At 45.3% G+C, this 20,759-nt stretch overlaps 1 protein-coding gene across 1 annotated transcript in view; it reads left to right on the forward strand.

Annotated features, from left to right (window-relative positions):
• Window positions 1-19,586, forward strand: part of TDRD3 (tudor domain containing 3) — a 70,177-nt gene extending 50,591 nt beyond the window's left edge. The window contains exons 12-13 of the mRNA XM_056862190.1: window positions 1,548-1,673; window positions 19,449-19,586. Coding sequence (XP_056718168.1) covers window positions 1,548-1,673; window positions 19,449-19,568 — 246 coding nt within the window. The 3' untranslated portion in view covers window positions 19,569-19,586. The remainder of the gene's footprint in view (window positions 1-1,547; window positions 1,674-19,448) is intronic.
• Window positions 19,587-20,759: the final 1,173 nt, after the last annotated feature.

Genomic DNA, 20,759 nt, shown 5'->3' on the forward strand with positions numbered 1-20,759 from the left:
TATCCTGCCCTGTATCCCCAGCCAAGGCCAGTTTCGGGGCAGCTAACATTATCAAACAACATACAATATGATAAAATCATTAAAAAAAACTTTAAAAATATAAAAAAAACAACAGTTCCCAATTACTAATCAGTTGAATAGTTGAAACAAGTGGCGCTCCTCACAAGAGAATAGAGCCATAGTGGGCCTGGAGGAGCAGTCAGGGCCTCCAAATGTAAGTTGATGACAGCATGGAGGGGGGAGGGAGGATGATAACTTGTTGCTGCCCTCAGCTATAGACCTGGTGGAATATCTCCATCTTACAGGCCCTGCGGAAACCTTTAAGGTCCCACAGGGCCCTGGTCTTGCTAGAAACGGAGTTCCACCAGGCTGGGGGCCAGGGGCGGAAAAAGCGCCGGCCCTAGTTGAAGACAGCCAGACACTCTTTGGGTCGGGGACCACCAGTAAAGTGTTAGCAGGAGTTTACCAGAAGAGACGTTCCTGCAGATATGATGCGATAGTGTCAGACTAGGTTCTGGGCGACCCAGGAGTCAATACCTTCTTCACTGGGTGTCCTTTGGCCAATAACGCTTTCTCAGCATCATCTAATTCACAAATTGGTGGTTGTGAAAACGAAGAGGAGGGGAGAACGATATAAGCTGCTTTGTTGTCTCCATTAGGGAGGAAAGGGGGTATATAAATATCTAAATAAATAATACATTCACCTAGAAACCGTTAACAATATCTTTCAGTAGTGAAGGAAATGTAAGATGTTTGAGAGGGAGAATGAGCAGCTCTCTAGAATCTTCTTTTTTTATTCTGTAGTTCAAGGCCAGTCTAAAATGTGTGTGTGAAATGCCATCAAGTTGCAGCTGACTTATGGCAACCCAGTAGGGTTTTCAAGGCAAGAGACCAACAGAAATGGTTTGCCATTGCCTGCCTCTGCATAGCGACCCTGGTATTCCTTGGAGGCCTTCCATCCAAATACCAACCAGGGCTGACCCTGCTTGGCTTCGGAGATCTGACGAAGATCAGGCTAGCCTGGCCCGTCCGGGTCAAGGCAAGAGGTGAACGGAGGTGGTTTGCCATTGCCTGCCTCTGCGTAGTGACCCTGGTATTCCTTGGAATTCCCATCCAACTACTAGCCAGGACCAATCGTGCTAGCTTCTGAGACCTAACGTGGTAAAGCTAGCCTGGGCCATCCAGATCTGGGCAGTCTAAAATAGTAATATAGAGCCTAAAAATAAAGGCAGCATTAGCTCATGTCATTAAAAATGGTTGTTAATGTATCTACGGATAAAATCTTTCACTGTACAGGAGATCACTTGGATAAAAGATATTCTAAAAGAGGAACTGTTGGATCTCTGACATGATCTGCTTATTTCCTACTTGGGGGAGGAGTATTCTCTTATCATTTGCATGCTTGTTATAAGTTATATGCGGTTTTGGGGGGATGTTGTCAAATTTTCTAAATCTATTTCACGGTTCATGCACTGATTGTTGGTAGCATGGTATTGTTTGCTTGCAGTCGAGAGGCATCCGTCCCTAAAAGATGTTGTCTCTTCCAGTTTTATCGGGCAGAAATTGAAGCTCTTCATTCCTCTGGGACGACCGCAGTTGTTAAGTTCTGTGATTATGGAAACTATGAAGAGGTGTTACTAAGCAACATCAGGCCCATTCAAGCTGACACCTGGGTACGTGACAATAAATTGTATACAAAGAGATAAAGTGCATAGTTCTTGCGAACAATGAAGCCATAAACAGAGGACTGGTAATCGCGCAAACGGTTTTGAAGTAAAAGCTTGAAGAAAAGAATTCTAGAACTGACTTAAGACCTTCTTTATTACATATCCATCTATAACAATGCCTTAAAAGATGCATGGGGGTCTTACACTCATGTAATAAAAAAAATAATGTACAATTGTTTGGGCAATATATTCGTTGAGTTGTTAGCCAAGTAATGTTTATATGAGAAACTGATGGTATACTTTTTAAATTTACCCTGTTGTATCAAATTAAGGATTCAAAGTGACTGCTTCCATATGGCTTTGTTTACATTTAGGGTGTAATGAATTCATAAGATTTAAATCCCAAAGGTTTTTTTAAATCTCTGTATGTACAGCTAAAATGTTTCTACAGTTGTTTTACTTGTGCTTATTGCTTTACAAATGCTATATTGCCTGGGTATAATAATCAAAAACCTAAAGTGCTTCATAGGAACGCCCTCCTGAAAGATTTCATGAGCTGATTTCATGGCAAAGCGCCAAGCTCTGTCTGAGTATGGCAAATGGCTGCGGAACAAGATTTTGTAATCAGCTTCTTTAAACTTGCACTTTGTTTTAATGGAGCTGTCTACAAAATCAGGTGTTTCATGTAGCCCTGTGCTTAAGAGTGAACATTCAAATTGACCTTTGCGTCTTTTAACATTAAGTTCAGAACTATTTTGCGTGTATTTTGGCAGCCCAGCAGAATTTTTTTTTTAAGAACTCAGTTTGTCTCTACCAATATTATGACTTATTACCACAGTCCGAGTAGCAATTACCAGAACCCCTGCTTATGTGCTTCTCTGTTTTCATATGGGGTCAGGAACGCACATATACTCGAGGCGTCTGTTTGTGTGACTGTCCCCGGTTGCCAGTTTGGTCCCAACATACTATAGTAGCCTGAGCGCAAGGAAGAAAAGCTCCTACTACCTGTCACTTGTACAAGCTGCTGGTTTAAGGGAATGCGCCTAATCTGGGCAATGACAAACTCCAAGGACTATGAAGGGACCTTTTGACAGAGCTCCTACTGCAAGTTTGGAAGAAGTACGGAGACCCTGAATATGATGAAATCAGAGAACTTATGGAGGGAAATAATTAACTAAGTCACAATAATAACAAGCATACAGCAATAATGCTCAGGACTAGAAGCCCCACCACACACACATACCATACAACATATAAAGAGGATGAGGGGAAAAGAGACTAAAGAGCTTGGAACAAGAGACTGAAGAAAGGGCTTATACCCAGTCATTTGAGCAGGAAGCAAAGAGATTCACACATCCAAGCAAGGGATAATCCAAAAGGGGGAAGGGCAGTAGTATGGCTGGGGGGCATACTTGACCCCGGAGAGTATGTTGAGGCAGGGCATGCACGCAAGTGAAATACACCAAGCATCCGCTGCCAACACCCCAAGGAGCTGTCCGGGTTGAGAAACAAGGAAGTACATACTGTGTGCCCAAAGGAAGTTCACAGAATCACTCACTTTGGGGTAGGTTTTGGCCTCAGGTATAGGGCACAAGGATTGAAAACAAATTATTCGTTTTCTGGGCTGGAAGATTGGGAAGAGGATCCAGGTGAGCTGATAGATATGCTGCTGGATTGGTGGGTGGAAGGTGAGGAGACGGATCGTTGGGAACATTCCCAAGTTTCAGGATAGGATAGAGGTATGTTGGAAGCAGAATTATTTACCTCACTGAGCTAGGATTTTTCATGGAAACTCCAGCCGGCCTGTACTGAGCTGTTGTGATTGAAGACCCTTTTGTTTGAGAATTCAAACAATTCTGCGTGCCTAGGTCTCAGTTGGCAGGACTGTTAAAGCAGCAGGGTCCTTTTATGTCTAAAAGTACCTTGATTAATGACTGCCAAGGTCCTGATTAATGGCGCAAGGACTAAGTAAATTGAGCAGCTTTCGCCCCCCCCCCCCTTTGGAAGCACCCTCTGCTCCTGTCGACTGTGGTGATGAAGATAATAACAAATTATTCCTGATCGTGCCCCCATCTTTGCTGGCTCTCGGCCTTTTTATGGTAGATGATGCAAAACTCGTTTGTTTGGGCATCATGCAACAGGCAGAGAAGAAGCAGTCTTGATACCAAGATGGAGGGAAAGAGAGAGGGACTAAGGCAACGGAGACTAGGTGGCAACATCTGATAGATTCCAAACGGTTCTACTGTCTCTCTAGTACTGTTTCAACCATACATAGGCAGATGGAGGACTTGGACACAGAATGGCATTCGCTCTCCTAGAGCGTACTGGAGGCATCTCTTGCTAGGGGCGGGGCAAACTGTATAACAGGAGGGGGGTGTTTGCAGATCAGATATCTGGAGTCTTGCCTCCACTGGCGCATTTCAAATCGGTTCCCAGACACTCTGGGGCCCTGCCTGATCTGGGGCTCGGCACAGGTCCCGACGCAGCCTGTCGTGTGCTCTTCATTGTCGATAAGGGGGACCAGTGGCGGATGCTCCCAGAAACAGGGTTTGAGGCTCTGGCACTGCAACGCACGCTGTCGGCAGCTTCAAGGGATGCCGGAAGCCGGGATGAACTTTGCTGAAGATTCCCAGCTTGTTGGATAGTTCTGTGAGTCAGCAGCACGGCGTTCAGCACCACAGTTTCAAGGGCCATGGGGAAGGGTTTCAGGGCATGCTGCGAAGCTCAATAGGCCCTGGTGTGGTCTGGGATGATACCCCTGCCGCTCTCCAGAGATTAAGGTCCCAATGCACTTTGCACCCCATCAAGAATCCACACATTCTTTCAGACATCCAGAAGATAGGCTTTATTTGATCATGTCATTTCTGATTATTTCCAGAGAAGGGCTGCAGGAATCCACCCAGCACGATGGTTCTTATTTGGTATCAAAGTGTTGTTGAGATAGGTCTTGTTCTGATCAGTGCAGTGTTAATCCAGTCGTGGCCAAATGGTGACGTCTCACCCTCAAAACTCCCCCCTGCCTTTGGCTTGCCTTCGCCGCTGTAGCCGTTCCAGTCCTAGCCCCTGTTCTTCCTTGCAACGCCGCGGACATGCGTACGCGCATCTGTTTGTAGCGTCTTTAGGAAGTGCAGCAGACAGAGCCAGAACAGAAACAAGTTGCAGTGGATTATAGTAACATTCAGGGGAGTGATGAAAAGGCAGAGATTTGACAGACTAGGAGATGGTTATAGCAGTCATTCAGAAATGGATATGCAGTCTGATAAGGGTTCATTTTGACATCGGTGGCTTGGCGTTCAATAGCTGATGCTTCTGTTGCTTCACGTTACCCATCCTGTAGCGGCATGTAGTTCCATTAGCTAAACTCAAGAAAAAACAGCAACCAGATCTAAAAGTGTGCGCTTAGGATTTTAGATACGGTACAAATGCGTAAATTACTTGTTGCATTAGGCATCCCATACACTCTGAAAGCGGTGACCAGTAGAAGAAATTCCCTTTTCTTTCGTTGCATTTTTCGGTTTTGCCTGCAAGCGAACAGTCCAAGTGGCTGACCGCGGTTTTGCTTGCCTTTCCTGGGATCGAGTAATTCACCTTTTGTCAGAAATTGACAAAAGGTCTTAATTCTTTGGGAGCTGTACGGGTTTTGAATCTTGGTACGGATCTAACTCAAGGTTCTTCACTGTCGCTTGCTTCTTGACAGCGAAATCGCATACATTGACTAACACCAAAGCTTTTGGTAGGATCACAGCGGCCTAGTTTTACTGCAGTTAGTGCTTTTCAGAACACAAAATAAATGAAAGGGCTACATCGGTCATAAAAAAGCAATAGATGCGAGGTTTTCAGTTAGCCCTTGCCAAGTAGGCTCACTAATTGCCAGAGGAAAATTAATTTAGATTTTAAAAGCTCGCACTTCCCACTGTGTAAGGATTGTTTAAACTTGACTATATCAACTTGACTTTAAATATATATATATATGTAATCTGCTGTTTTGCTAAATGTAGCGGCGATCACAAAATAAAGGTATATGATTGATGCAACAAACCAGCCACCAAATAAAATGCCATCAGAGAAATAAACTTTTTTTTTCCTCCTTCAACATTTAAAATGGAAAAAGCATGCATTGTTCGGAGACTTCAGATTAAGTCTGTTCTGTAGAAATGTAAAATAAACACACGATAACGAAACCTGAACTGTTGCACGTGTTTCTCAAATTTCGGGAAGTCCATCTTTCTAAAGGCCACGTAATTGTCAGAAAAGGTTCTGAAGTGTAAGGCTGTGTCACTGGCCACCAAGATTAATTTATGCCATCATATTCCCTCTTACTATGTATGGGTGTGAAAGCTGGACATTGAAGATAGGAAGAAAGTAGATTCCTTTGAAATGTGGTGTTGAAGAAGAGTGTTGCGGATACCCTGGACCGCCAAAAGAACCCCAAATCAGTGGGTTATAGATTAAATCAAGCCTGAACTGACCCTAGAAGCTAAAATGACTAAACTGAGGCTATTGTATTTTGGTCACATTATGAGAAGACAAGAGTCACTAGGAAAAAAAGTAATGCTAGGAAAAGTTGAGGGCAGCAGGAAAACAGGAAGACCCAACAAGAGATGGATTGACTCCATAAAGGAAGCCACGGCCCTCAATTTGCAAGATCTGAGCAAGGCTGTCAAAAATAGGACATTTTGGAGGACATTGATTCATAGGGTCGCCATGAGTTGGAAGCGACTTGACGGCACTTAACACACACACAATTGTCAGCATCTAGTACCGTTGTCGCAACCCGCCTGTTCCTCTTCCCCGGTGACCTCCTGACCATTTGGCTTTCCTTCTAGAGGCAGAATTTCAACATTGGTTTTATTTTAGACTGGGATGGGTTCTGTTAGCACTTCAGAAGCATTCAAGCACCTACAGTAATAGGCACCATTGTTGCATACCTCTTGCATCTGTCAACCGTTTGCACACTTTCTGGCTTGGATGCCTTGAACGAGCTCCGTGTGCACCGGACAGTATTCTGCCGCAGAGCTCGATTCCTCTCCCATTAGGGCTTCCATTTGGTGGTCTTTCCTCCAAGTACTAACCAGGGCCTGCCCTGCTTAGCTGATGAGATCAGGCCACTCTGGGCCGTCCAGATCAAATCTCTGCTGTCACATAAAACCGGGTGCCCTTCGGCAAGTCATTTTCTCTCAGCCTGACTCACAGGGTTGTTGAGTTGATAAATGCGGCAGAAAGAACTACCTGCACTATTCCAAACTCCTTGGAGGAAGTGTGGGATAAAATTGTAATAGATACTTCAATATTACTCTTTGTCTGCAAACTGAAAATTTACCATAGTCTTGAAAAGTTGCTGTATTACTCTTACTGTAAAAAGAATCCTAATATCCAGCTGGCAGAAAGGTACCGGCTGGACATTAGGAAACATTTTTTTTTTTTATAGTAAGAGTAGTTCGGCGGTGGAATTGGCTGCCTAGGGAGGTGGTGAGCTCCTGCTCACTGGCAGTCTTCAAGCTGAGACTGGATGAACAATTGTGTGGGATGCTTTAGGCCAGGGCTGTCAAACATAAGGCCCGAGGGCCAAATCTGGCCCCTTGAGAGCTCATGAACACATGAAGCTGCCTTCTACTGAATCAGACCCTTGGTCCATCAAAGTCAGTTTTGTCTACTCAGACCGGCAGCGGCTCTCCAGAGTCTCAGGCAGAGGTCTTTCACCTCACCTACTTGCCTAGTCCCTTTAACTGGAGATACTGGGGATTGAACCTGGGACCTTCTGCATGCGAAAGCAGATGCTCTACCACTGAGCCACAGCCCCTCCCCGTAGCTCTTGTCTGGCCCGCAAGGCAGCCCCCCCCCCCCCCAGTTCCAATCTGGGCTGGTGACGCATGACACGGCCCAACCTAGTCACATTTATGTCATTTCTGGCCCTCATAACAATTGAAGTCGAGACTGAAGTCGAGCTTTAGACTGATCCTACATTAAGTAGGGGGTTGGACTAGATGGCCCGTATGGCCTCTTCCAACTCTTTGAGACTCTGTAAGTGATCCCACACGGCTCTGTGGTCCTGGGCTGAGAGCCCAAATATCTTGTTATCTCTTGCATGACCTCCAGTGATCCAATTGACAGTTGGATCAGAATCAGCAGTGTGAGTATCAAAGCTTGTTCTCTTCATCAGACTTGGGTGTCTCTCAAGAGAGGTTCTGTCTTTAAAACAAAAGCCGTTGTGAAGGGTGATTTCTCTCACTTTCTTGACCGGCAGGCTAATGCAACTGATGTACTCTTTACCCACTGGTGTCCAAAGTATATGCTTGAGTCACTCAAGTCTGAGCCTTTTTCGGTCAGCCATGACCCCGACTGTACCACTCTAGCTGAGTACACCCTGGTTCTTGAATATGGTGGCACTTTGGACCCAATCGTTGGCAATTACTCCTGTGCGCTGTTCTCTCAAGGACCCACATTTGGATCAGGAGTGACTCCCGTGGACTGCATGGAGGTGGAGCTATAGCAATCAGAGTTTAAGGGCTGGTTTCTTATGTTGACCTTTATAAAAAGGATTCACATATTCTTCTAGAAGGTCTTCCTCAGATGGCAAGAGAATCGAGTGGGTGAATAAGCCTGAGCAAAAATGTCCTTCTGGCTACGGTCCTTCCTAAGATTGTGCAGACAGAAGTACTGACGGTCCATAACTCTAATAGTAACTGCCTCTGGCTAACAAAAGTGAGGGGCATGCATACTGGGTGGGGGATGTACCTCTAGGTAGCAGTGTGTGTGAACAAGTTCGCAGGGTTCAGGCGGAGTGTAAGTTAAATATGAGCAGCCAGTGTGATGCAGTGACAAAAATGGCTAATGTAATTTTGAGGCATAACATCCAAATCACAAGATGTCATAGTTTCGTTGTACGCTGCGTTGGTCAGGCCGCACCTGGAGTATTGTGTGCAGTTCTGGAGGCCTCACTTCAAAAGGATGTGGACAGAATGGAGCGGGTGCAGAGGAAAGCAACCAGGATAATCAGGGTGTCTGGAGATCAAGCCCTGTGAGGAAAGGCTGAGGGAGTTGGGAATGCTTAGTCTGGAGAAGAGGAGGTTGAGGGGGGACAGGATTGCTCTCTTGAAGTATTTGAAGGGCTGTCACTTAGAGGTGGGCAGGGAGCTCTTCCTGTTGGCAGCAGAGGACAGGACTCGCAATAATGGGGTTTATGAATACGAAAGGCTTTATTGGCATTAAAAGGGAAAACGTACAGTGGAGTTTACAGTAAGATCATGGTATGAAGTATGCAGGTATATGGTAAAGTTTACTATAAAATCATTTTTATAAGAACATACAAATCCCCCTATATTGGTTACTTGATTATTTAATCCTGAGTTAACCATTATATGGTGCAGAGTAGCAATCCCGTTCTTTAATTACAAGCCAAAAAAAACCCTTGCCACCAAGTCAATAATTGTTGGATCCTGCGTGGTCATAAGGTAGGACACCTTTGAATTGGTGGGTAACCATTCCCTATCAGCAAGTAACGGGTCTATGAGGTTGGAACGGCCCCTATCGTACAGCGGACACTTAAGGAGGATATGTGAAACTGTTTCTATGTTGCCTTCTCCACATGGACAGACCCGATCCAGATATGGAACTTTATTAAGTCTTCCATATAGTAATGCAGGTGGTAATACATTTAATCTAGCGAGCATATATGCTCTCTGTTGTTGGGGTACAGTTAGGCATGTGAAATATTGCGCCACAGATTGTTTATATGGCCAAGGCGCAATAATGGGTTTAAATTGCAGGTGGAAAGTTACCAGCTGGATATTAGGGGGAATTTTTTTTAAAAAAATAAGATTTGTTTGATAGTGGAATCGGCTACCTAGGAAGGTAGGGAGCTCCCCCTCACTGGGAGTCTTTAAGCTGAGGCTGGACAAACACTTGTCAGGGATGCTCTAGGCTGATCCTGCATTGAGTAGGGAGGTGGGACTCGATGGCCTGTGTGGCCCCCTTCCAACTCTATGATTCTCTGATTCTAACTCTTCAGTGTTTCAGGCAAAAGGTCTGCTTAAAAGGATTCTTTTTTGAATGAATGTATTGTTTTATAACATTTTCTTGCATACACACAGGTTTACTTCAATGAAGGTCTTTGTGCTGTGGAGACAGCTGCTGCTGAAGCTACTCTTTACAAACATCTGCACACCCAATCACATTTTCAATGGCCAATCAAAAACCCCACTAGGCAAAGGCCCCACCTGGCCCTGCTCAGTTTCTAAAACACTTGGTGAGCTCCAGGAAAGGTCTCAGTAGGGACCAAGGTGTCCACAGGCGCCATGTTGGAGACCCCTGATCTAGGATGTGGGGAAGCCGCTGTTCAGCAAGAAAGCAAAGTTGCTAAGCATGAAGTTCCTTTTTGTTTACTGGTAGGGCTGTAAGTTGATTTACCCAACTGAGGGTCAACTTTATACAGGACGTGGGGTGGGGTGGCAATTTTTGCTTTGGTGCAGTCCACAGTATGTGAAGTCAGGGTTATATTGAACACATGAAGCTGCCGTATACTGAATCCGACTATTGGTCCATCTTGCCTACTTAGACTGGTGGCAGCTATCCAGGGTCTCAAGTAGAGGAGAGCCAGTATGGTGTAGTGGTTAAGAGCGGTGGTTTGGAGCAGTGGACTCTAATCTGGAGAACTGGGCTTGATTCCCCACTCCTCCACATGAGCGGCAGAAGCTAATCTGGTGAACCAGGTTGGTTTCCCCACTCCTCCTCATGAAGCCAGCTGGGTGACCTTGGGCTAGTCACAGCTCTCTTAGAGCTCTCTCAGTCCCACGTACCTCACAGGGTGTCTGTTGTGGGGAGGGGAAGGGAAGGTGATTGTAAGCCGGTTTGATTCTCCCTTAAGTGGTAGAGAAAGTCGGCATATAAAACCCAGTTCTTCTTCTTCTTTCACATCACCTGCTACCCAACTCTTTCAGCTGGTGATGCCTGGAATTGAACCTGGGACGTTCTGCATGTCGAGCAGATGCTCTTCCACTGAGCCACGGCCCCTCCCTGTGTTGTTTCTCATTTGATTAGACTGTTCCAAATTTTGTGTCTGTTTTTGCTTCTTGCCTTGTGTTGAGTCTGTCTGCTGTCTGTACACTTTACCATGACCGTGCACTTGCAACTGAGTTACAGATATTTTTTGGGCTTGTTCCAAGACCTTGGAACTACTCCTCTATCGAAGCGGGTGCAAGTTTGACCCTGAGTCAGTTAATCCTTTTCCTGTATGCTATCCTGCCACTAAAATAGAAAGAAACTTGACTGTAAGTCTGTCATTGCTTTTTCTGGTACAAGCGATCATTATACCCACTGTGTCACAAGAACATAAGAAAAGCCCTGCTGGATGAGGCCAAGGCCCATCAAGTCCAGCAGTCTCGTTACACAGTGGCCAACCAGGTGCCTCTAGGAAGCCCACAAGCAAGACGACTGCAGCAGCACCATCATGCCTGTGCTCCAAAGCACATGATATATTTGGCATGCTCCTCTGATCCTGGAGAGAATAGGTGTGCCTCATGAGTAGTATCCATTTTTACTAGTAGCCATGAAAACTCCTCTCTTCCATGAACATGTCCACTTCCCTCTTAAAGCCTTCCAAGTTGGCAGCCATCACCACATTTTGGGGCAGGGAGTCCCACCATTTAACTATCCGTTGTGTAAAGTTGTGGAAAGTCTCTCCATACCATGCATAATTATATAGACCTCTATCATGTCTCCCCTTAACTTCCTTCTTTCCAAGCTAAACAGCCCTAAGAGTTTTAACCACTCCTCATAGGGCAGTTGCTGTAGTCCCCTGATCATTTTGGTTGTTCTTCTCTGCACCTTCTCAAGCTCTGCAATATCCTTTTTTAGGTGTGATGACCAGAACTGTACACAGTGTTCCAAGTGTGGTCTCACCATAGATTTGTACAAGTGCAGTATGATACCAGCAGTTTTATTCTCCTTATTTTGTCTTTTAGAGTAAATTTGACGTTGTGCATTGATTTTATTAGTATGAGTTGCTTGAGTTCCAGGCTGCTCCTGTACCTTTCCCAGATTTGTGAAACACTTTTCGGAAGGAGGAAGAGAGGAAACGAGCCTTCACATTCGCAAACGCACACCCATGACCCCCAAATCGCAGTACCTTTTCATTTCTGTTTATTCTTCCTCCTTCCAGTCTATCAAGGGTTAATACTGCCGAATGTGTTGTAAGTGACAGCTATTCTCTACGTGCAACCAACCCATTGTGAAATTCAACAAAGTAAAAAAAAAAAAAATTACAGGCTGTTTACTAATGCATTCTGCTTTAAAAAACAGCGGAAGACAGGCTAAATCAGTATAATAAGCAGGCTTCATCAATATGTCTGTATGCTCGGGTAGTGATGCTTGATGTGAGAATAGCTATATTACAGGAGTTCGGTAATGTCCCTCATTTTTACGCTATAATGTCCCTTATTTTTAATGTTGAAATGGTGGTGGGTGTTTGAATGGTCATCAAAATGGAATAGACTTAGAGCTACCGGCTAGTGTGGAGTTTGCGGGTTAACCAGAATTTTATTGCCTTGACTGGCTGCCAGAGCTAGAGTTGTGAAAGAAAAAGAATGTTGCAATGAATAAGTGTGCTGTGAGTGTGTATTGTTTAAGTGGCTGCTATTTTCTACGTGCAACCAACCCATTGTGAAATTCAACAAAGTAAAAAAAAAATTACAGGCTAGTCATAGTTCTCTCCAAACTCAGCCCCAACTACCTCACAAGGTGTCTGTTGTGGGGAGAGGAAGGGAAGGTGATTGTAAGCCAGTTTGAGTCTCCTTAAAAGGTAGAGAAAGTTGGCATATAAAAACCAATTCTTCTTCTTCATCATCTTCTTCATCATCACAGACACACAATGACCACAACACAATGGCTGCCACAGGAGGCAGAGCCAACCACGCAACCAGCCAGTCAGGAGCTTTGCTGGGCAAAAGCCCCAACTGGCCCCACCCACTTTCCAAAAATATTAGGCAGGTTCATGGCACCAGGGAGCACCACATTGGGGACCTCTGGTATAGGGTCACTGCCGCTTAGGCAAGTAGTCTGAAGGTAAGGTGTAGGGTACCAAATTCCCCATCGTCAGTCAGATGAGGTAGGAGTCATTAAGGAAGATCACTCATCCCTTGCATCACTTTTATTTTCCATTTTTTAGTAAAGGATTTTTGTAAATGCTGAAAGGGACAATATGAGAAATTTGCCAAGGACTATTGTGAAGGCGACTGCATCTGCTCTGGGACAAATCGTCCCGATGTCATCTGGCATAATGCTCTGCAAATGTGAATGGAGGGACTGGACTCTGGAGTCTTCATATTCATCGTCGTGGCTTCTGTGCAGTCCCACATGGGACTGGGCATGCACGCAGAGATTTTTCTAGAACGCTCTTCTCTTCTAGCACTTTCTATAGCGCTAGTAATGCTCCCTCTCCCCTACTGGGCCAGTCTTCACTGCCTAAATATGCACATGACCGGGGGAGGCGGAGCGCTTCTTCCCTCAGTCCTTTGAGAGCCAGTGTGGTGTAGTGGTTAAGAGCGGTGGACTCTAATCCGGGGGACCGGGTTTGATGCCCCACTCCTCCACGTTAGCGGCGGACTCTAATCTGGTGAACCGGAGCCACTCCTGTACATGAAGCCAGCTGGGTGACCTTGGGCTAGTCACAGCTCTGTTAGAGCTCTCTGAGCCCCACCTACCTCACAGGGTGTCTGTTGTGGGGAGGGGAAGGTGATTGTAAGCTGGCTTGATTCTCCCTTAAGTGGGAGAGAAAGTCTTCTTCTTCTCCTTAATTATTGGAGTTGTAACTCATTGTTGGCGGATGAACGAAGCCAGGGCCTGTCATCTTGAAACTAAGAGCCCTGATATTTCATACGATCATATACTGGAGAAGCGGCATTCAAACGGTGTTAATTAAATGCGAGAGCTTCATCTATTGAGATAGGCTCTGTGGTAATAGAAAGAGTGTAATGCCATGGAAATCACCTCATCAGTTAGCTCCAGTCCCCGCTAAAAGAGCAAATTTAACCCACTGTCCTTTTCAACCCAATATTTTCCTAAACAGACTGAGTACACCTTCATCCATTGATGGATGCCTTTGAAAATATAATCCGGTCAAAAGGTCTTTTGGTTAGCTTTCAGTCTTGGGAGATGGTCTAAACTAAATGGCCGTTTTAAACTGTAGTCCCATAATTGTACTGATGAAGAGCTGGAGGGTGAGAGATTCGAAGCTGGTAAAAGGAAATATTTCTTGACACAACAAACAGTTAAATTGTGGTACTCCCTGCCCCAGGATGTGGTGATGGCTGCCAACTTGGAAGGCTTTAAGAGGGGAGTGGACATGTTCACGGAGGAGAGGGGTATTCATGGCTACTAGTTAAAATGGATACTAGTCATGATGCATACCTATTCTCTCCAGGATCAGAGGAGCATGCCTACTATATTAGGTGCTGTGGAACACAGGCAGGATGGTGCTGCTGCAGTCGTCTTGTTTGGGGGCTTCCTAGAGGCACCTGGTTGGCCACTGTATGAACAGACAGCTGGACTTGATGGGCCTTGGTCTGATCCAGCAGGACCTTTCTTATGTTCTTATGTAGCCATCCACATTCCTCTGTAGCCTGTACCAGCACGCCTTCACTAACAAGGACAGAACGTTCCTAAAGTCCACACTAAACATCTCAGTAGCAGTATTCAAAGTTCTGGATTACCCTTTCTTGATAAATCTGGGAGGATATCTACTGAAACTGGGGTCCCAATAAAGATACCAGCCTCCAGGTGGGACCTGGGGATCCCCCGGAATTACAGCTCATCTCCAGACTAGAGAAGTCAGTTCCCCTGGAGAAAATGGATGCTTTGGAGGGTGGACTCTATGGCCTTGTACCCCACTGAGGTCCCTGTCCTCCCCAGGATCCATCCCCAAATCTCCAGGAGTTTCCCAACCTTGCAACCCTACCCCCCCCATCCCCCACCTGTGGTCATGGAGGACCTGGCAACACTTGGTCCTTATCTCTGATCTTGGGTTTTCTCAGGAATTTTCTATCCCAGCAGTTCCCAATCTGTGCTCCAGAGACTAGCCCCACACAGCAGATAAACATCCAGCATCAGTCCCCTTATGTCCCATCTTTCTTCTCCCACTCTTCCCCCCCCCCCCATTTGTCATTTATCTTCTTTGGTTTTAATCCTCCTTGTAGGAGGCTGCATTAAAATAAATGGAAGGAAGCAGATGGGAGGCCTAAAAATCAATTTTAAATTTAAATTCGCATTCCTAGGTGATAGCTGTTGGAATTGCATATGTAACATCTGGTGAAATAGCACACTGGCTTTTCAGAAGCTATTAGAAGAGTAAAGGTGGCAAATCTTCTAGACGCTTTGTGTTGTATCAAGTCAATTTGGCTTTGGAGTTAAAAATAGATGCAGGGTTTTTAAAATACTATCCTTGCTGTTTCGGATGTTGTTTAGCTTATCTCTGTTTGCTTGTTCCATAAATTATGTGAACAAGGAGTCTGACTGCCATAGCAAACCGTCTGAGTGTGCATGAAATATATTGGCAGGTATATCTACATTACTTTCCCTCATCGCTAGGGTTGCCAGGTCCCTCTTCACCATGGGCATGAGGTTTTTGGGGCAGAGCCTGTGGAGGGCAGGGTTTGGGGAGGGGAGGGACTTCAATGCCCTAGAGTCCAATTGCCAAAGTGGCCATTTTATCCAGGTGAACTGATCTCTATCGGCTGGAGATTAGTTGTAATGGCAGGAGATCTCCAGCTATTACCTGGAGGTTGGCAACCCTACTCATCGCATGTGCTTTCACTTAGTACAGGGTCCTTGCCAACACTTTTCCTGACACCAGCCAAGGGATTTTAGAAAGTAGGAGAGGCCGGGTGGGGCTTTTTCCCAGCAAGGCTTCTGATTGGCCATTGGTAGGGTTGCCAACTGCCAGGTAGTAGCAGGACATCTCCTGCTAATTTAACTGATCTCCAGCCGATAGAGATCAGATCACCGGGCGAAAAATGGCTGCTTTCGCAATTGAACTCTATGGCATTGAAGTCCCTCCCCTCCCCAAACCCTACCCTTCGCCCCCAAAATCACCCGCTGGTTGAGAAGAGGGACCTGGCAACCGTAGCCATTTGAGATTTGATTGGCAGTGCAGATTTGTTTTTTAAAAGTTGCTTTGATAGCAGCTCCCACCCCAAGACAAGGATCTTCATTGTGTGACTGGAGGCAACCCGCGGCAGCCATTCTCTGTCTCCTGTGGCACCTACTTTGGGGCAGCCATGTTGTGACTTCGCCTACCACGCTGTATCAGAATTCCCAAGGTGCCCACAGGCTCAGAAGCATTGGGGACACCTGTCATTATAAAGATGGCGAAAAACTGAGACTACAGTGGGTGTTTTCACGTCTTAAATTAGTTTTCACATGTAATGAGATCATGGAAAGTAGGTTTGATTTCTCGCCCACATTCTCATGCCCACAACATTAACATGTGATGCATACGGTACAAATAAGGTCCATGGCCTTCCAGAACTGCATGTTCAAGTGATTAAAGGTTCGTCCTAGCTGAATGGAAGATGCTTACTCAACATCAGGCATCCCTGCCTTCTCATGACGTTTCGATAAAAAAATCTAAGACTTCTGTAGCATGTCATTGGTGGTTGTTGCATCTGAATAGAAAACTAGGGTCCTATGCGTGGTGTGGTTAAGAGCGGCGGACTCTAATCTGGAGAACCAGGTTCGATTCCCCACTCCTCCACATGAAGCCTGCTGGGTGACCTTGGGCCTGTCACAGTTCTCTCTGCACTCTCAGCCCTCGCGGAGGCAGGCAATGGCCAACCACCTCTGAACGTCTCTTGCCTTGAAAACCCTACGGGGTCACCACAAGTCAGCTGTGACTTGATGGCACACACACATGCCCTTCAAAGCAGAATTCAGAACTTGTGCAGAGTTCTTCTTCGAGTGTAAACAACAAACCATTCTTCATGATTTGGATGGACAAATTACTATAGTTTTCCATGGAAGTGGTCGTTTTCACTTTCTGCTTGGAGATGGGTTCCCCACACTCATTAAATGACAAACTGTGGTATGTGAATCTTGGTAGTGCATTTGTGGCATACTGAGTTTAATGAAGAGTTATGCTGCTCGTTTTATTTTAGAAAGCTCAGGCTCAGTTCAGAGACTTAAGCTTGTCCTCTCCCCCCTTTGCCACACATAGATCTGGGTACTATACTGAGCGTGTGAACAACTGATTGTGTGGACACCTAATTTACAAAATCCCCTCCCATTTGAGAGTGAAGACATCCATGGAGAGGACTTGAAATATAGCTGCCTGATGTGGGGCACACGTCCCTGGCCTCCTGAAGATGGTCACCAGCTGGATAACCAACACGCAACAACTACAGAAGGAAACGAAAAATTGTAGAATGGGGAGATCTTGAACATCGCATAGCTAAACATAATGTGCCAGTAGACGTAATGTGCATATTTTGAGGTTCTGATAATGTGTCTATGTGTCCTCTCAAGTTGAAGGATGGTTCAAAACCTGCTCTGTGCCCTTCCCCTTGAACCAAAGTCGGTAGCAAGTTAAAAAAAATAGTTCTTTATGGCTGAATGCTAGTATAAGTGTCCTGAAATTACAGGGTAACCCATATTCCTGATTGAGAACGAGGGCAACAGAGCAAATACCATAATTTCCAAGTTGTCGGGCACCTAAAGTCCAAGAACTGTCAAGTACATTAAGTGGTCTTGGCAGCAGTTTAGTGGCAGGAAGGGGTTATCCTGGCTCTTGTCCTCAGCGGCTATTTGCGAGATACAGGGAGCACAGCGTAACTGGGAGCTTTGTTATCGAGTTGAGGCATAAGGAGGGCTGGATAAACCATTAAGCAAAATAAGCCCCTGCTTAGGGCATTAAGGGAAGTGGGTAGGGTTGCCATGTTCCTCTTCACTACCAGCGGGAGGTTTTTGGGGCGGAGCCTGAGGAGGGAGGGGTTTGGGGAGGAGAGGGACTTCAATGCCATCGAGTCCAGTTGCCAAAGCAGCCATTTTCTCCAGGGGAACCGATCTCTATCGGCTGGAGATCAGTTGCAATAGCGTGAGATCTCCAGCTAGTACCTGGAGGTTGGCAACCCTAGAAGGGGACCACAGACATTTTCCATTGCCGGATTCACCATGGTGCAAAACAGCAAATGGTTCTGCTGAACCCCACAAAAAGGGGACCCCACAATAAATGAAAACAAATGACATACATAAGGTGACTCAAAAAAACCCCTGAACATCACAATTTTTACTCTTTAAAAAATAATAATAATAAGGATGAAGAAAAAGTGGGAACTGAGAATAATCACACTAATCGAACTAGGCTCAATATGTTATTTTTAATTTTTTGAAAAAATTATGAAATAATTTAATATTAATTGTTATGGTTTTTTTTACATATATATGGGGGCAGCAAGATCTTTTAAGTGCATAGGGCCTCTAAAGGTCTTAATCCGGCCCTGAGCACAAGATTATTATTTTTTCTGGGTTTGTCTGTTGCTTGGGAACTGGAAGACTGTGGGAAGTGGTGCTAATTCGGAGGGCCTGCAGTCCACCACCTCTAGCGAGAAGCCTCGGAGAGTCGGTAACCAATGCGTGACTCGCAGGGCTCCTGCTTGATTTCCCCACAGCACGTCACGTTGGCAGACCGTCACGCTTGCGAGTAGTTTAATCCTCTGAGGACCCTTGACCTGCTTAAATCGAAATACATCAGATGACCTAAAGGAACTCATGCATGGAAAGGTCAAGGCTTGTCCTCAATGGCAAATGAAATGAGGGCCATGCACATTGGATATTGGAATGCCAATATGGTTAAAACTGTTTACCAATTTGTGGGGGGTGAGATTTGTCCCCAGTTGCATTTTTGGGGGGCAGGGGGCATAGAGAAGTAGCCCAGCTCTACCCCTTTGAAACATGGTCACCTGCATGTTCCTGAACAATGTCTCCAGAGAACAGCCACTTACCGTGTACAGTTTCTTTCTGTAACAATTCCCCCCAAAAAGGTGAATTCCTGAGTGGGGTGCTTCCCCTCCCTCAAATGAAACGCACAAGGGGATACAGGGGTGGAAAAACTTCCTGTGGATTTCTTCAGATCCAGGGAAGCATTACGAAGAAGAAGAAGAGTTGGTTTTTATACCCTGATTTTCTCTACCTTTAAGGAGTCTCAAAGCAGCTTACGACTGACCTTCCCTTCCCCTCCCCACAGCAGACACCTGGTGAGGTAGGTGGCCTCATGTGTGGGAGTGGGAGTCCGCCGCTCTTAACCATTACATCACGCTGAAGAGAGCCCCTTTCTCTTTTCTCAGGAAGATGACCTGATAACATTTCTCAGAATTGTTGAGACATTATATATGCAAAAAGGGGGGTTCTAAACAAAAGTAACATCCATCCTTATGGTGAAAGTGTGTACCTAGGCTTTGGGTCTGACAGTCTGACTTCTACCACCAAAACCAGATTTCCTTTCTTTGACTCTCCCAAGATGCACTGGAACGTGACTAGGAGCAGCGGATGCAGCAGTACATTTGTGTAAGCTGGCTGTGTTGGTGGACTCCCATCCATTACTAACCAGGGCTGACCCCACTTAGCTTCTGAGATCTGATGAGTTCGAGCTAGTCTGGGCCATCCAGGTCAAGGCAAGACATGAAAACAGGCGGTTTGCCATTGCGTGCCTCCACATAAAGCCCCGGACTTCCTTGTTGGTGTATCAGTCCAGCAGTATATGCTGTAAAAAAAAAAAAAACCTGTATTGTTTACCTGCAGGAGGAAGAAGAAATAGCTTACGAACAAACTTTGGAGTTCCGCAGAGGTGGGGACGGACAACCACGGCGGTCGACGCGGCCCACTCAACAGTTTTATCAGCCTCCAAGAGCTAGGAACTGACAACCAGGAAGTCAAAGGTAAAGGCTGCCAATACACATGGAACGTTTGGGTGGGGGAAGTAAGTTCCTTTAAAAAAAAAAAAGCTACTTAAGACATAATTCAGTAGAATTTACTTGGAATTCTCTAGATTGGTATGGTTGCCTAGAAACTAGAAACTGGGTTTTGAGCCCCTTAATTTGCTAGCTGTGGAATAAACGTTGGAATGCATTTTATTTTTCTTAGAATGTGTTTTAACTAAATGCGCTTGACTCTATGCCAGGCGTTCCCAGAGTGAACTGAGGCACAGTGTCTTGAGATGGAGATGGGAAAGACATCCTCCTCACTCTCTGGCTCGCTGGCTACATGCCTGGCCAGATGCCACTGTTGGAGGTGCAGAAATCCATTTCGATTCTATTAAACTCTTCATCACCATTGAACATGCCACATGGTTTTAAAATGTGCAATCCCTGAGGAATATTTTAACTAATAGCTATGAATACCCCTTTCCTCCATGAATATGTCCACTCCCCTCTTAAAGCCTTCCAAGCCTTCCAAAAGAAACACTGAGGGCGAAAACGCATGGTCACTTTATCCTCTTTTAATCCCTGTTTCAACCAGGATTCAGCCAGGATCGAACACATGCGTTTCGCCTAATGTGCGTTCGATCCTGGCTAAAACAGGGATTAAAGGAGGATAAAGCGACCATGCGTTTTCGCCCTGAGTAAAAGGGTCAAGAATGTTGACTGGTTTAATGTATGACAAGAGTAAAGGATGTCAGAGGAATGTGGCTTTGATAGTTTCCATTCCATTCCGATGGGAGCCTTCCTTAGAACCAAAATTGTCCTCTTGCATTGTGAATGCTAGACTACCAACGGGAATGCAGATGGTTTCTCCATATAGTGAGGGGGCAGCCATTAAGAGGTTGCTAGCAAGTTAGCGGCCTTGTTCGCTAATAAGTCTTTCCTCTTCTTAGTAACATGATACCTAAAAAATCTGCTGTAAATTTGCACTTGGTTCATAAAGATAAAAGTTATATAAGGAAGAAGTACTCATTTTTTCAACTGGTTATTTCTCAGCACTATAAACATCTCGTTCCACCATCGGTCCCCCAAGTGTTTGCTCTAGGGCACGTTCACTGTTTGATTACCTTGTTGCATGCAGAGCCCACCTTCCATTGTTAATCTTTATATTTTGTTATCTTTGGTTATTTTC

The sequence above is a fragment of the Euleptes europaea genome, chromosome 16 (assembly GCF_029931775.1).
Source record: "Euleptes europaea isolate rEulEur1 chromosome 16, rEulEur1.hap1, whole genome shotgun sequence".
Taxonomy (NCBI): Eukaryota; Metazoa; Chordata; class Lepidosauria; order Squamata; family Sphaerodactylidae; genus Euleptes; species Euleptes europaea.